The sequence below is a fragment of the Anolis carolinensis genome, chromosome 5 (assembly GCF_035594765.1).
Source record: "Anolis carolinensis isolate JA03-04 chromosome 5, rAnoCar3.1.pri, whole genome shotgun sequence".
Lineage (NCBI taxonomy): Eukaryota > Metazoa > Chordata > Lepidosauria > Squamata > Dactyloidae > Anolis > Anolis carolinensis.
In genome coordinates, this window is record NC_085845.1 from 194,575,485 (window position 1) to 194,589,274 (window position 13,790).

The 13,790-nt window shown below is 39.1% G+C and overlaps 1 protein-coding gene across 8 annotated transcripts in view; it reads left to right on the forward strand.

The window, feature by feature from the left end:
• usp6nl (USP6 N-terminal like) overlaps positions 1–13,790 on the forward strand; it is a 170,847-nt gene that overhangs the window by 19,828 nt on the left and 137,229 nt on the right. For 3 of the 8 annotated variants that reach the window (XM_008110321.3, XM_008110318.3, XM_008110317.3), the window contains exon 3: positions 6,621–6,656. The exons of 3 other annotated variants lie outside the window; for them this stretch is intronic. In XM_008110321.3, the coding sequence (XP_008108528.1) occupies positions 6,632–6,656 (25 nt within the window). In that variant the 5' untranslated portion in view covers positions 6,621–6,631. Of the gene's footprint in view, positions 1–6,620; positions 6,657–9,685; positions 12,196–13,790 lie in introns of those variants that run through there. 2 more of the 8 variants (XM_062983249.1, XM_008110315.3) reach the window with 2 other exon arrangements.

Genomic DNA, 13,790 nt, shown 5'->3' on the forward strand with positions numbered 1-13,790 from the left:
AAGATGGTAGCTAGCTGGAGAAGGTATGTCAGACTAATCTGCAGTGAATCGAGTAGCTGCTTGGAGATTGTAGTGGTCAACAGAGAATGACTTGAAGATTGAAAACATCAATGCTCATGGACACGTTTACAAATTTGGGCTGCTTTCCTGTAAAAAAAATCGGGTCACTTTACTTGCTTAGACTTTACCAGATAAACAGATGGCTGATACTACACAAGATGATTCTATGATTTAAAAAATGTGTAATATCCTGAAAAAATTGTTTGTCCTACAGAATTTTGTATTCTTCATAATTGGTTTTTTAACAATTTCTCTATTTTTAAGCTAGTCTGTCTTTCTGCTGTGGTCCGTTGGATTTTTATCCATATCTGTTGGTTTTTAAGTCAGTTCTTTTTATATAATGGTTCATTTTAATATTTTGCATCGTCTACACAAGCTGGGCTATGGTCATATTATTTGAATTGTTGTAATATTGGTGCTACACAGGAACTAGAGAAGAGTCACCACTCCAAGGCTCATCTCTTGAGGTGTTCCTCATTTCACATTTTAAAGGGTGAAATTTCAGTGAAATGTCGAAAGCTTGACATCTCCATGTGCCTCACGATATTTCTGTGTGTGTCTCATCCTGGATGCAGTACTCTGGTTATGAATTGTGCAAATCACCCCTCCAGCTTTTATGATTTTATTACTTTCTACTTTTAAAATATGTATGTCTTTCAACTTTACCTCGGTCTTCCTTTAGATTCCCAACTATAATAAATAGATCAGATACTGCAGCAGCTATGATTTTCCCCCCTCTAGACCGTTCATTGGAACCATATATTTTTCTGCTTTTTTGAAGCTTAGATAAAACCCTTACGTCTTTACAATTTTCCTCAATCTCATTTCTTGTGTTATACTCTTGCAAAGTTTGTGGTAGCTTCTGAATTACTGTTGAAAGAGAAATTGCCATTGTCTGCCAAGAGCTTAGTAGGCGATCTGTTTAAAGAGAAAGATTTGGACAATATGTCTCTTAATGCACTAGAGCTTTATTGGATAAAGCTAAACACACACTTTAGTAGGCAGAATTTATTACTGCCGTCTCTTTGCTCCAGTGTTCCTAATGAATCTGTTATCTCCAGTGGTTAAATAAGGGCTGATGTCCTCTTGTAGTGCCTGTGTCCCGTTATGTCTTGGATTAAATATCACCACTGACATTTGCATGCTGTAGACTATTTGATCTCACTAACAAATGGTGACAGAATTGTGTGGTTGCCTTACATTTCTGTCTGATGTGAAAGTGAGTAGTTTTGTACCATCTCTGTCTCCTCCCGGAAGGAGGAGGTTGATATATAAGGGGAGCAGCAAAATTACTCTCTGCTGCCTCTCTAAATTGGATTGAGGTGAAAGGAAACCACAAACTACCACTGATTCATTTACTTCTGACAGAAGTACTTTGCTTTTCAGTGTTAGCATGGGGGAAGTTAATAGTGATTTGCTGTCCTCAAGATTATTGTGTTGCCTGGTTTTGTCTTCTCTTCCCATACAGTGCTAGTGTGTCTTGCTACAACATATGCATTTCAATGCTAAGTAGGTCTGCTTACAAGCCAGTCATATGGGTTCTTTATAGTTTTATAGTTAGATGTCTTCAAGTCAACTCATATGCATGATGATCCTAGGGTTCCCTGGACAAGATTCAGAGGAGGTTTGCTGTTGCTTTCTTTTAGGAAAAGAGTGTGATTGGCTCAAGGTAACCCAGTAGGTCTCCATTGTTTATTGCAACTACAGTAGAGTCTCACTTATCCAACACTCACTTATCCAACGTTCTGGATTATCCAATGCATTTTGTAGTCAATGTTTTCAATACATCGTGATATTTTGGTGCTAAATTAGTAAATACAGTAGTTACTACATAGCATTACTGTGTATTGAACTACTTTTTCTATCAAATTTGTTGTAAAACATGATGTTTTGGTGCTTAATTTGTAAAATCATAACCTAATTTGATGTTTAATAGGCTTTTCCTTAATCCCTCCTTATTATCCAACATATTTGCTTATCCAACATTCTGCTGGCCCGTTTATGTTGGATAAGTGAGACTCTACTGTATTGTATGACAATTGCGGTCTTAACTAACTCCCAAATAAATTAGTGTTGCTTAGCTACGCTGCTGCATTGGAGTGGATCTAATATAGGAATGCATAGTGTCTTGAAATATAAAGATACAGCATTTCTGTAGAATCTTTGAGTGGTCAAAATGTTCCTTACACATGATTTGCATTATAAATTCTCCACATATAGTGATGGATAATATATACATGACTTAAAATACATAGAAAAAAACTAAATGAATGAAACATCTTGTAACGCAGGTGACAATCTTGTCAGTGCCCCTTTTCCTGTTGCAAGTGCTCCTGAGAATAAATAGTTTGCCTGAGGACACTTCATTAATTATAAAGGGTGAGATTTCATCTGGTATTACTTTGGTTGATATCTGAATTACTTAGTAACTATGCTACATTAGCTCTTGACTTAAAAGAACTCTAAAGTATTCCAGTAATTTGAAATAGCTCCAGCTATGCAGAAGTTGTGAATCAATATAGAGTGCTTTATAATACAGCCATCAAAAACATGAGGACTAGTTGTTGCACATGGATTGGGCGAGACAAGCTGTTGTGGATAGGTTTCATCTGAAGAGTCCCTAATGCAGAGGTGGGAATATGTGACCCACTAGATATTGATGCCTGATTCGCTGGGCTAATGGATCTGCAGTCCAGGAATATGTAAGGGCCACAAATTCCTTATCCCATTCCTAATGGGCATATTTTGTGGTCATCTCCCTCTTAAAATAAAGTTATAGTGGTTTGTGTTCCACTAGTAGTGGCTTATGTCAGTCTGTTCTTACTCTTTGACCCAGACAGTTACGCATGATTGCTACTTCTGAATTTGGCTTTGTAGAACTAAATTAAATCTGATTTAATTGGATACACATAATAGGATAGCTTAAAGGATAGATTGAGTCTTCCAGAAAACATTTATCCACATGATACAGTATTATCCTCACTCTAAATGTAGAATTAAACCCATTGGTCTAAAGGCAGCATTGCACTTGTGAAGAAGTACCAGTACAATTCAAATTATTTTTTTTTCCATTCAGGTTTTCAAGTGTCTTCAAAAGTAGTATTTTAGAGTGCACAGCTTACTCTAGTGAAGAATGGGCAGATAATGATGATATAGACAGAAAGATGAAAATTTTACTAATACCAGTTACTCCGATTTTCTTTCTAATGTGAGGCATTTTATCTTTGTTGGCTCTACAGCTGCCTCCTAGCCATAATGCTGATCACAAGAGAGCAATTCAGAAATTTCATTGACTTAGCCTTGGTTCTGGGTTGAGTGAACTTGTTTTCTAAGATAAGCAGAATGGTGGACAACTGGCTATAATAATTTTTATTATTTTCATTCAATTTATTTGGCAACTAAGGAAAATTTGCTGAATTTTTCATTCAGCTGGATTACTATGGGTTTACTTCTGGATGTGTCTGAATAGGACTAGGTTTGTGGCTTGCCTTAAGGCAAGGATGAGAATTTTTTTCCCTATCTAATGTCAAGTTTCTTTAGAATTAATCTGTTAGAGGAGCTGCATACAGGTCATGACCGAGTAGACTCACCTTCCTTTCTACTCCCACCTTATCTTCTTACTTCTTAGGCGATCCCTCGTAGTTCGAGGATGATGGTCCTCCATTTCTTGGAAGACGCCTGTGCGTGATTTTTTAAAATGTGTGGAGGTCGGTGCATGGCCGGTCAACACGCAGTCTTCACAGAATGAGGTCCCAGCAGTGGTGTGGTTAACACAACAAGAGTGGCTTCTCAGTCTGTTGCAGCCTTCTTCCGCCTTCACAGCCGTTGTAACATGTACCATGTTATCTTCCGCCTGCTCCGCAGTTGAGTTCTTTGGGTCTTCGGATTGTTCTTGGTCTGGATCCTCCCCTGTGGCCACTCCTGGAAGTGCATGACTCCAGTGGTTGTGCCCGCAGGTTCATTGGAACATGCAAACCCCTCACCACGACAAGGTGACAATCCATCAAGGGATTGTCACCTTATACTCAAGCTACGGATGGAAGAATTGATTGTTCTTGTGTAGGTTTGAATGAATCGTTTGCCAATGGTTTTGCAAACAGGCTGAGGTCCACAAGTTGTTCACCTCTTTTGTCATGAATTTGTCTCTTTTGAGCTGTTGCCTCCTTTCTGGATGTCAGAGAAGGGCAAGAGATATCTAACAGTATAATTTTAGCTTTACTGGATATACATTGACTTTCCACAACTGTTGCAGCCTTCCTGAGGAAAAGAAGTAGAGAAAACCACCTGTCTAGCAGTGCTTGTACATTTGATGCTACTTCTCTTCTCTGCATGGTAGCAATTCAGTCAGCATTTGATTAATTGCTACACAATTGGCTGCATTTTGAAGACACTTAAATTGCCTCTGCAGCTGTGTCTGAGGGCAGAGACCAGCTTGAAGCTTGGCTGGAGGAAATCAATGGGTTGCTTTGGCTAGCACGTCTATTCCACAGAGCAAGAAAAGGAAAAGGTCCAATATGCCCTCCTCTTCTTTTTAGGGCAGGAAGGAGTTCTTGTCCTAGCTTCACTCAGCTTTGGAAGTGCTAGCTAGAGAGGAAAAAAGTTACCCAGCATAGGTGTGGCATGGTAGTTTGTGGGTTCTTCTGCTGGGGATTTTCATGTAGAAATTGTTAAGCACCTATTCACTGATAGATACTTTGAATATTTTGTAAGGGAGAGGGAAAAGTCTGCCATACACACAGATAATCTATCTTTTAAATATCACTTGGTGTTGATGCAGCAATGTAGTTGAACCAATGATAAAGGCATTGTGATTCTACCTCTTGCTTCACAGTAGTATTGTGCTGTGTGGTTTGAAAACAAAATAATTGGTACACACCCCTTTCATAGCACTATGTGTTTCTAATTATATAAGCATCTAAAGTTCACTGCAACATAGGGATGGTGGGTGTTTTGGTTTCATGTGTGCTGTTCATGGATAAAATAAGTAGCACAATTCATTCATGCATTACATACATCGCTTTCTCCAGATTTCCTTTTTTGCTTTGGCATCTCAGCTGATGCTGTTCAACCTTGGTTCTACGCACCACTATTCACTCCAGAGAAATTGTGTCATATCTCACATGGATGGGAAGGAGATATCTTTGACTGTATTTTTCATGACTAGTTATGAATTCATCATTCTCATAACCATCAAGGCTAAGCTTGTGATCTATTATGAATTACCCCATGTGCCAATCTACATGGTTATCTGCATACAGAAGATGTGTGAAGGAAAAAAGACCTCATATAATGTTTAAGAGCTTATTTGATGGTATGCTACAAAGACATATCTTGTATAGAACCAGTTTCTTCAGTTTCTAATATGGGAAGGTTTGGTCTCTTCACAGTGAACTGCTTTGATTTCAATCAGGAATTAGATATGCTGAAATGCAGTACGGCCCCTGTATCCATTGGACTGGTATCTGTGGTTTCATTAATCCATGTCTGATAAAATATGTCCTCTCTATGCATTTTTAAGGTCCTCTAGCACAATCCTTTGGCATTATTGGACCAGAATTTAAATAAGGTTTGCTATTACATTGTTCCCTCACTACTTCTTGGTTTACTTTTTGTGGATTCACTGTTTTGCAGTTTCCCAATAAACTCTAAAAGACTATTATAAATCATAAAAATTACAATTTACAGCCTAAGGAAGGGAGGAAGGAGAAGCCAAAGGGAGAGAAAAGGAGCCCAAGCAGCAACGGGAGGAGGAGGAGATTTATCAACACACGATTGGTTGATAAAGACTTAAAATAGTGTATAACTACTAAAATAATGTATAAATTTTAAAATAAATATAGTGTCCCTACTTCGTGGATTTTCACTTATTGTGGTGGTCCTGAAACTTAACCCCAGCGATAAGTGAGGGAGCACTGTATCTCCAGTTTTACATATTCACCAAAGTCCAGGAATGCATACCTGACAGATGTGGGTGTTGTATTTTATTTCCATGTTTAAGGGCTGATTATTTTCTTGCAGCCCATTTTCTTTGAAATATTGTACATTAGCTCTTTGTTGTTCACCCAGTACTAATTGACTAGCTGCTTTCTTTCTTCTGAGAAGACCTGTGATTGTTCCTATTTCAAAATCTCACAAAATATGGAACAATTATTTTACGACTTTCCAGATGTTAGGAATGCAGAGTAGATGAGGTTTGTTGGGATGCTTTCCAAGACATAAAGCCAGCACTGCAAGCATTAGGAACAGATGCCCATTGAGCAGTGGGCTTGAATAGCAGGATTTTGGCTCTGTCTTAAGTCATAAATGTCTTGCCTTCTGGCAATAATGTCCATAAAAGCTGTTTTCTTCCCAAAGAACAGCTAATTCTAATTACTCTAATGGAGACATTTTTGATCTTGACTGATGACAGCTGAGTAATGAGAATTATGGTCATTTTTTATGCTTCAGGCTATTGAACATAGGAGTGCTTAAAGTTGTAGTAGTTTATTGGTATCTTGAATGGCTTCATAGAGTTATTTTAAGGTCCCGTTAATCTCAGGGTCTTTTTTTCTTCTATTTAGGTTAAAGAAAGATGTTCATTCTCAACTTCATCAGAGGTATGTTCATATTCAGTGCAGTGATTTAACACTTAGTCTTAGCTAATGTTAGCTTAGCATAAGAACTGAACAAAAATCACAGTTGTAGCCAGTTACAGAAAATAGGCATTTGCTTTCTGAAATAGAAAGAATTAAAAATCTGAGCTATAGTGCCTCATAAAATCAAGATATAGCTTATCTTTCTCTGGAATTCTAACAGTACGTTGTCTCAATATTTTTAGCCTTTGTAAGTATGGAGGAAGTCCTCAAGGTGTAATTAGGCATTGGAAATTACATTCTATTTTGAAAATTACAGCAGGAGTAAGACTAGTGGTTACTCATTGTAGAAGTTTTGATCCTGCTTAGGTGAAGTGCCAGGACATAGTTTGCAAGTTCAGCTGTCTTCCCTTTGCTTGACGAGCTATTAGCCTTTCCTTTCCTGGTTTTGTAAGCTATAAAATGGACAAATTGTCATTTGTTATGGTTTCTTTTATTTTTAAAGCTGCTTACAGTTTGTGCAAAGGCTTGTTCTGCTGGTTCATATGTACTTATAATTAGCACTTAGAACATGCAAAGACAGCATATTAAGGAATCATGCAATGTAGAGGAAAGAGCAAAACTAAGATCTATTCACATGGAGCTAAACCATATCTTTACATTGCGTCTGAATTGGATCTGTGTTAATAACCTTTGGCATTAAAACTGAGATTTGAAAAGAGTAATCTGAGGCTAGGTGAATATAAAATAGGAATGAATGTTCTATAAGTCTTCTGTTCCTTTTTTATTTGGTTGCCACAGAAAAGCTTAATAAAAATGCTTTGTACAGTAGGGATGCAGCATACAGGTGGGTTACTATATGCTAACCAAAAATTGGTTTTATGGATCTCAGGTAACACTTTGGGCTGTAAGTGCCTGTAACTACCATGTTTTTGGAGATCTCAACTAGCGTCAGCCCTTTGTATTTTTTGGCTTAGAGTTCCAGTAAAATTGCATTTAAAAGCACACTCTAATCTTCGAAAACTATTTTCCTTGAATACAACCCATTCAACTGTGGAGCATTCTCAGATTTTCTTGTGTGCTCCTGTATTGTTTATTAGCACCCTGACAGGTGTTTTTGTCTGTTAATACCTCATATATGTTTCAAGGAAAATTACCAGTGGTGGAACACTTAAATAGGAGAAAATAGAGCCAAATGGATACTGCATGTTTTGTGTTCTCCATTGGTAACTGAAGAGATATTACTGTACTTCCCTGGCTGGTTTTAACACCTCTCCCCTTTGTTGACTTGTTTAAAAACACACACACAATGCCTTCAACACTGCTAGCAACAGGATCCATGGAAAACTGATCATATGTTTTGTGATGCTGCCCTTTTCCAGCAAGCTGGAGCACCAGCATGCTATAAAGCTATTGTGTGATTCTGCAAAGCTTGGGTCTGAACGTGCCTAAATTATTCATCACTTTGTTTATCATGAATACTAATGTAGCTTTGCTCTTAGCTCATGCTGATCCTTTCACTCATTTTTTATGTTTGTCACAAGCAGTGCCTTTAGGTAGCATGTCCCTAGTTTTCCGTGGGTTGCTTTCATATTAGGAATTCCTTTCTTTTTTTTCTGCCTTACTAATCCTTGCTAACTATGATCAAAGGAATTTGCCTATTTGCGTAACTATGAGACTCAAGACTTTTGGTTAATCTAGCTCAGTGCTAGTTCATGGCTAGCAGGAGCTCTCTGGGATTTCAAACAGGATCTGCAAGTTTGAATCTGGGACCTTTCACATGCAAAGAATGCTATGAATAGGGAGAATAGAGCTACAGAGAAAGAGGGCAGGGAGAACACTTTCTGTTTCTCAAACCCAAATATCAGCTGTACTCTTGGGGCTTGTTCTGGTTCTGCATTTGGCTCGTATCCTGCAGGGTTATGACAAACCTCCTGGGTCTCTTCTCTCATACTTTGAGATATGTGACATTCATGGTGTCTAAGAAATACTCTTAAGTGCCCAGAAAGAGGAAAAGCAAAGCGCAACTGTTGTGACTGCGTCTTCGGGGATTATGGTTGATGGGGATGGAATTCGAAGAGGAAGAAAAAACCCTCGTGATGAGGGTTCACTGGGGGAGTAGCGCAGGAAGCGACTTAGAGAGCTATATGGGGGATCTTCTGAGGAAGATTCAGATGGGGAGATGGATGCTGAGGAACAGGTGGTGGCTGGGGAAGCGGGCACTGAATGGGCACAGCCACCGGAAATGTCTGGGGATTTGGGGTCTATGGATACTTCTGAACCTGGGGTTTCTGCAGGAGCTGATCCCAATTGGGATGCTTGGAGAAGGGAGGATGGTTCTTTAAGTGTTCATGGGGCTAAGTGTGGGCAGGATGATTGGGACTCCGACGAATTGCTAGGTACTCCAGATCCACGAGCTCTAGCTGTGTGGAGCTCAGACTCTGAGTAGATTTGGGACACCTGGTGTTTGGGTGTGAGTGTTTGGTCACCCAGGAGGAAGGGGAATAAAATGGGAATGTTTGGCCACTGCACCTTGTGTGTGGCAAGGTGTTGCTGAGGCGCCATTGGGATCTCTGTGTTTCCATGAAGACTGGACTTGGACTATGATTTGAATCTGCTGTTATCACCTAGCTTGGCTCTCGCTGTGTCTTATCGTGGACCTGTTTTGGATGACTGCACCCTCTTCAGACCTTGGATCGGAATTTGACCTTGCTACTGCCTTTGCCCTGTGATTGATGACTACTATCGGCTTTTGACTCCTGGCTTGCTCTTTGGACACCGCTGTTATCTCCTGACCTGACCTTGGAATCCCGGACGACGTCTTTTCACCATCCTTTTGGAGCCTTCGGCTTTATCCACATTGTGGAAGCAGTCTACTGCATTCTTGGTTTGTTTGTTTGTTTCCTGACCAATTTGGTGTTTTCTTTTGGGAACTGTTCCTTTGAAAACTACAGAGCTGGCTGGCAGGGCTTGGACTCAGAAAGTGCAGTTTGCACTAAGTTTGTTTAGCTTTGTTTTTACCTGCTTGTGTTGCTGAATTATATTTTTGTTTGAACTGCTCTTGAAGCACTGATAGTGAAGTGTTTCAAGGTTTTTTCTGTGTTAACATTACTTTTTGGCTTATCTGCTGAATAAACTCTATTTTTGTTCGCTAATTGGCGTCTGACTCTTGACAGCAACTCTCTGCAAACATTGACTACTAGAACAGATTTTTCCCTGTCTTTACAGGGAGTTTCAACAGTCTGCTCTTTGGGCAATGTGAGAATGAGATTCTTGCAGCAATACAGGTTGGCTGGCTGCTAAAACTGTTGAAAACCAGTTCTGGAATAGTGGTTTGAGTGTTGGATTGGGAATTCTAGGAGACTAGGATTCGTATAGACATTTAGCAATTGAAACCTAATTTGAGCAAGGCACACTTATTTCATTCTCTGAGAATGGTAATGGCAAATGCCCTCTGAAGAAACCTTACCACAAAACTCCCATGATGGGTTCACCTTAAGGCAATGGTTCTCAACCTGGGGTCCCCAGATGTTTTTGGCCTACAACTCCCAGAAATCCCAGCCAGTTTACCACTGTTAGGATTTCTGTGAGTTGAAGGCCCCCTTAAGGTTTCCAAACAACTCAAAGGCACAACACAGCAGTAAGACTATTTATGATTTGCTAGCTCCTTTGTATATGCATGGATGGGAAGTAGCTTTCTCTGTGGTAATGCCACTCAAAATCAAACTTTTTAACTGGAGTAAGTTGGTGTCGGTGTGCGTGTAAGAGAATGAGTAGAAAAATCAAGTAGCATTAACATTTCTGTGTTGTAGTTATGGCTGGCAGTTTTATCTCAGTGTTGTTTTTTCCCTTAGTATGCCATTGACTTCTTACATGGTCCCTCTTTCAGTATTTTTTGACTGGTCTCCCATTCCCCTTTGTTCATCCACACAGGCATAAAAATAAAGTGATTCAGGGAACTTCCTTTGAGGTTTCAAAACAAAGTATAGAACGATGTGAGGGCCATATGCTGCACATTCTTCATATCTGATTTAAAGGTACCTCAACTTCTAGACATTACAGCTGTTTAAAAGTACAGGCTGTCTCCAAGTTGCAAACATCCGACTTACAAATGACTCAGGGCCCTTCCAGATAGACCCTTTATCCCAGGATCTGATCACATGTTTTTTGTTTGTCCCAGATTATCTGATAGTGTGGACTTATATAATCCAGTTTAAAGCAGAAAACCTGGGATCACTTCATGGGAAATAGGGTCTGTCTGAAAGGGCCCTTATAGTTAAGAATATGGGTGAGACAACAGGAAGTGAGAGAAATCTACCCCTAGGAAAGGATATTCATTCATGGAAGAATTATTATGGGGAAAACGGGTCTCCACTGAAGCTTTCTCAGCAATTCTTGTTTCCACAACAAGACAGTTTTTTCAAAATCCAATTATCACAGGGACAGAAAGTGAGGTGAAATCTTCTGAACAAGGGCACAGATAGCAAAACAGACACCACAGGAGTGTTAACCCATTCCTATGGTATGCAAAACTGAGATAGATAGATAGATAGATGTGGCTGGAGTTACACATAAAAATATACTTGTTTCGACTTACAAATCCACAGAACCTATTTTGTTTATAACTTGGGGACTGCCTGTATTTGGCTTTTTGTCTTTAAAATAATCAAAATTAACTATTTTATGGGGCCTTGTAGGTGCCTCTAATGTTAAGTCTTTTTCAGCTACTCCCATAAGAAGGTGTCATGGATGATCATTGTATGTTTTGTATAATGTTCTGGAACATTTAATTTCTTGCATTCAGTCTTTAAAATTGCCTGACAGAAGCAATAGCAAACCTTCAGCTCAGTGTAAGTTCTGTTCCCCTTGTGGTAAGTCCAAGTATAATGTCTGAGATAGAAGATTTTCAGCATGCCGTGTGCTTGTACGCAGGAGTCTCAGAGGCAGGTGTGCATGAAGGCAAATAAGAGGGAACTAATGGGCTGTAATTGTGATAATCAGAAAACATTCTTGATTTTACTGCAGTACTGCTAAGGACTTGGAAATCCAGTAAGCTGGGTTTTGGGGGTATTTTGTTCTGGCTTGTTTGGGAGACTTTATCTGCACTTTATGGCCGAAATCTTCAAGGATCTTTTTGCCCTGTGCACAAGTTCTATCAATAGATATGCCATCACCTGTTGGCACAAGTTTTGATTGAAAAGGAGCCATGCCGACATCTGGCTCGCATAATAAGATGCTTTATGGAGTTGCAATAAGGAATGCCCAGCTGGCACTGCCTTTGCACCTCTGTTCCGAAGCCACTTTTGAATCACCATCTTTCGCTGTACAGTTGTCAGGCGCCCAAAGCGTCTCCCCGGAAAGGTAACGGGAGTTCCTGCTGTGCCGCTCTTGCTCTGGCAGACTTGAAGCGGACACAGTAATGATCTGTAGGGATGAAACCTGTTGGCATTCCAGAGGAGCAGCTGGTGGCTTTGATCTTGCTAACTAGCAATGATTCAAGTCTTGCAGATTGTGAAAGAGCTGGTGTCACCAGCACGGCGTAGAACAGAAACTGCAAAGAAAGGTAGGAAAAGCCCTAAAACATTCATCCGTAGCCATTTGAGTAATCTGTTCCTGCTTGAGTGTTAAGCTCTAGTGATTGCCTGCAGCTATTCAGTCTTTATTTTAAGTTTGCATTTTTGGAAACTGACATTGAGCTGCGACAGCCTTGCTTTGAGCAGTGATAAATTCTACATGTTCAGCATCAGTCCTAAAGGGAATTCTCATCACTTTCCAAAAGTGGAGGCAGAATTTCAGCATATATAGTAGATACGTTATTTTGAGAACCATATGCTCTTTTTTGTTTTCCCTTCCAACTGAAAAAAAATTGCTGTCTGTGTAACTGTTACAATTATCTTGGTATATGAGAATATCCTGCAGATACCTTCTAACTAGATTTCAATAGATGAAAGAGACTTGCTATTGGTCCTTTGTCAGGAATGCAAGCTTTGAAAGCCCCATGTGCATTCATTTTCTTTTAAAAGTGGGTTATATATATCATGCTCATATTTAAGATTATATCTCGTAAAGGCATGTTGCTAGTACGTACTCCCTGTATCCCATAATGCTACTTGTGATATTTTGATGTAATTCCATTATGTGTTTATCCCCCTTAAAATGTAAAATTCTTACAAAACACCCGTGCTGGTTTTACTTACCCTTGGGAACTTGGTGGAAATGCTCAACATATTCAGCTTCTAAACTTAGGCAATTATTTTATAGGTCTCTGAATTTTAATGTTGTGTTCCGAGATGGAGCCCTTAAATTGTTAAGGAGGGTCAGATTGGCTTTTAGCATTTTCCTTAACCATATAAAACATAAACCATATGTTCAGTGGGTCACAAAACTACAGTGAATATGCCTCATATCAGATTCTTGCCTCTTCTTTATATGATAAGCTCCACTGGATTCAGCTGAATTCATTTCTTAGCACGTATGCCTATGTTTGCTAACTCAAAACACCAGTTTGCATAAATGAGGTAGTCTGTAAACACTAAATAGTTTGAGCTGCCTCCATTCAAATTTTCTTGGGTTTTCGATAGTTCATGATATCATAAAACCATGACGTGCTTAAGCTCTATATTAAGCATTTGCATTTTTTGAATTTAAATCTGTGGTTCTGCATTATAGATGTGACAGAAGGATATTGTGAATTATTTTGTCAGTTGGTGTTTTGCCAGTAATGTAACTTGGGCATGTGTTGATAGAAAAGTGGGAATATTGGCTGTTGAGATTATTAGTCTGCTGACACCCTGTCACTGAATCACAAGAAAACTTGTCTTGTTTATTTTCATGGGGGGAAAAAAACCAGAATTTCAGCAGTCTCAGCTGGTTAAGTTTAGATATGAGCTGAAATGATTGTATTTCATAAATATAAAATATGGGTACATTCCAGACAGATTTTAAAGGCCATTCATTTCATTGTGAGAGTGACTCAAAAGCATATGCTAAACTCTATTAAAATTAATAGGCTTTCCATATTGACATGAATTTATCCGAATTTTAACTTGTCTTAGGTTCACATTAATATTTAAAGATTGTAGTGCTGAACATGATATCTGACTGCATTATGTCCTGCGTGTTACATAGAATCATAGAGTTGGAAGAGACTCTGTCCAT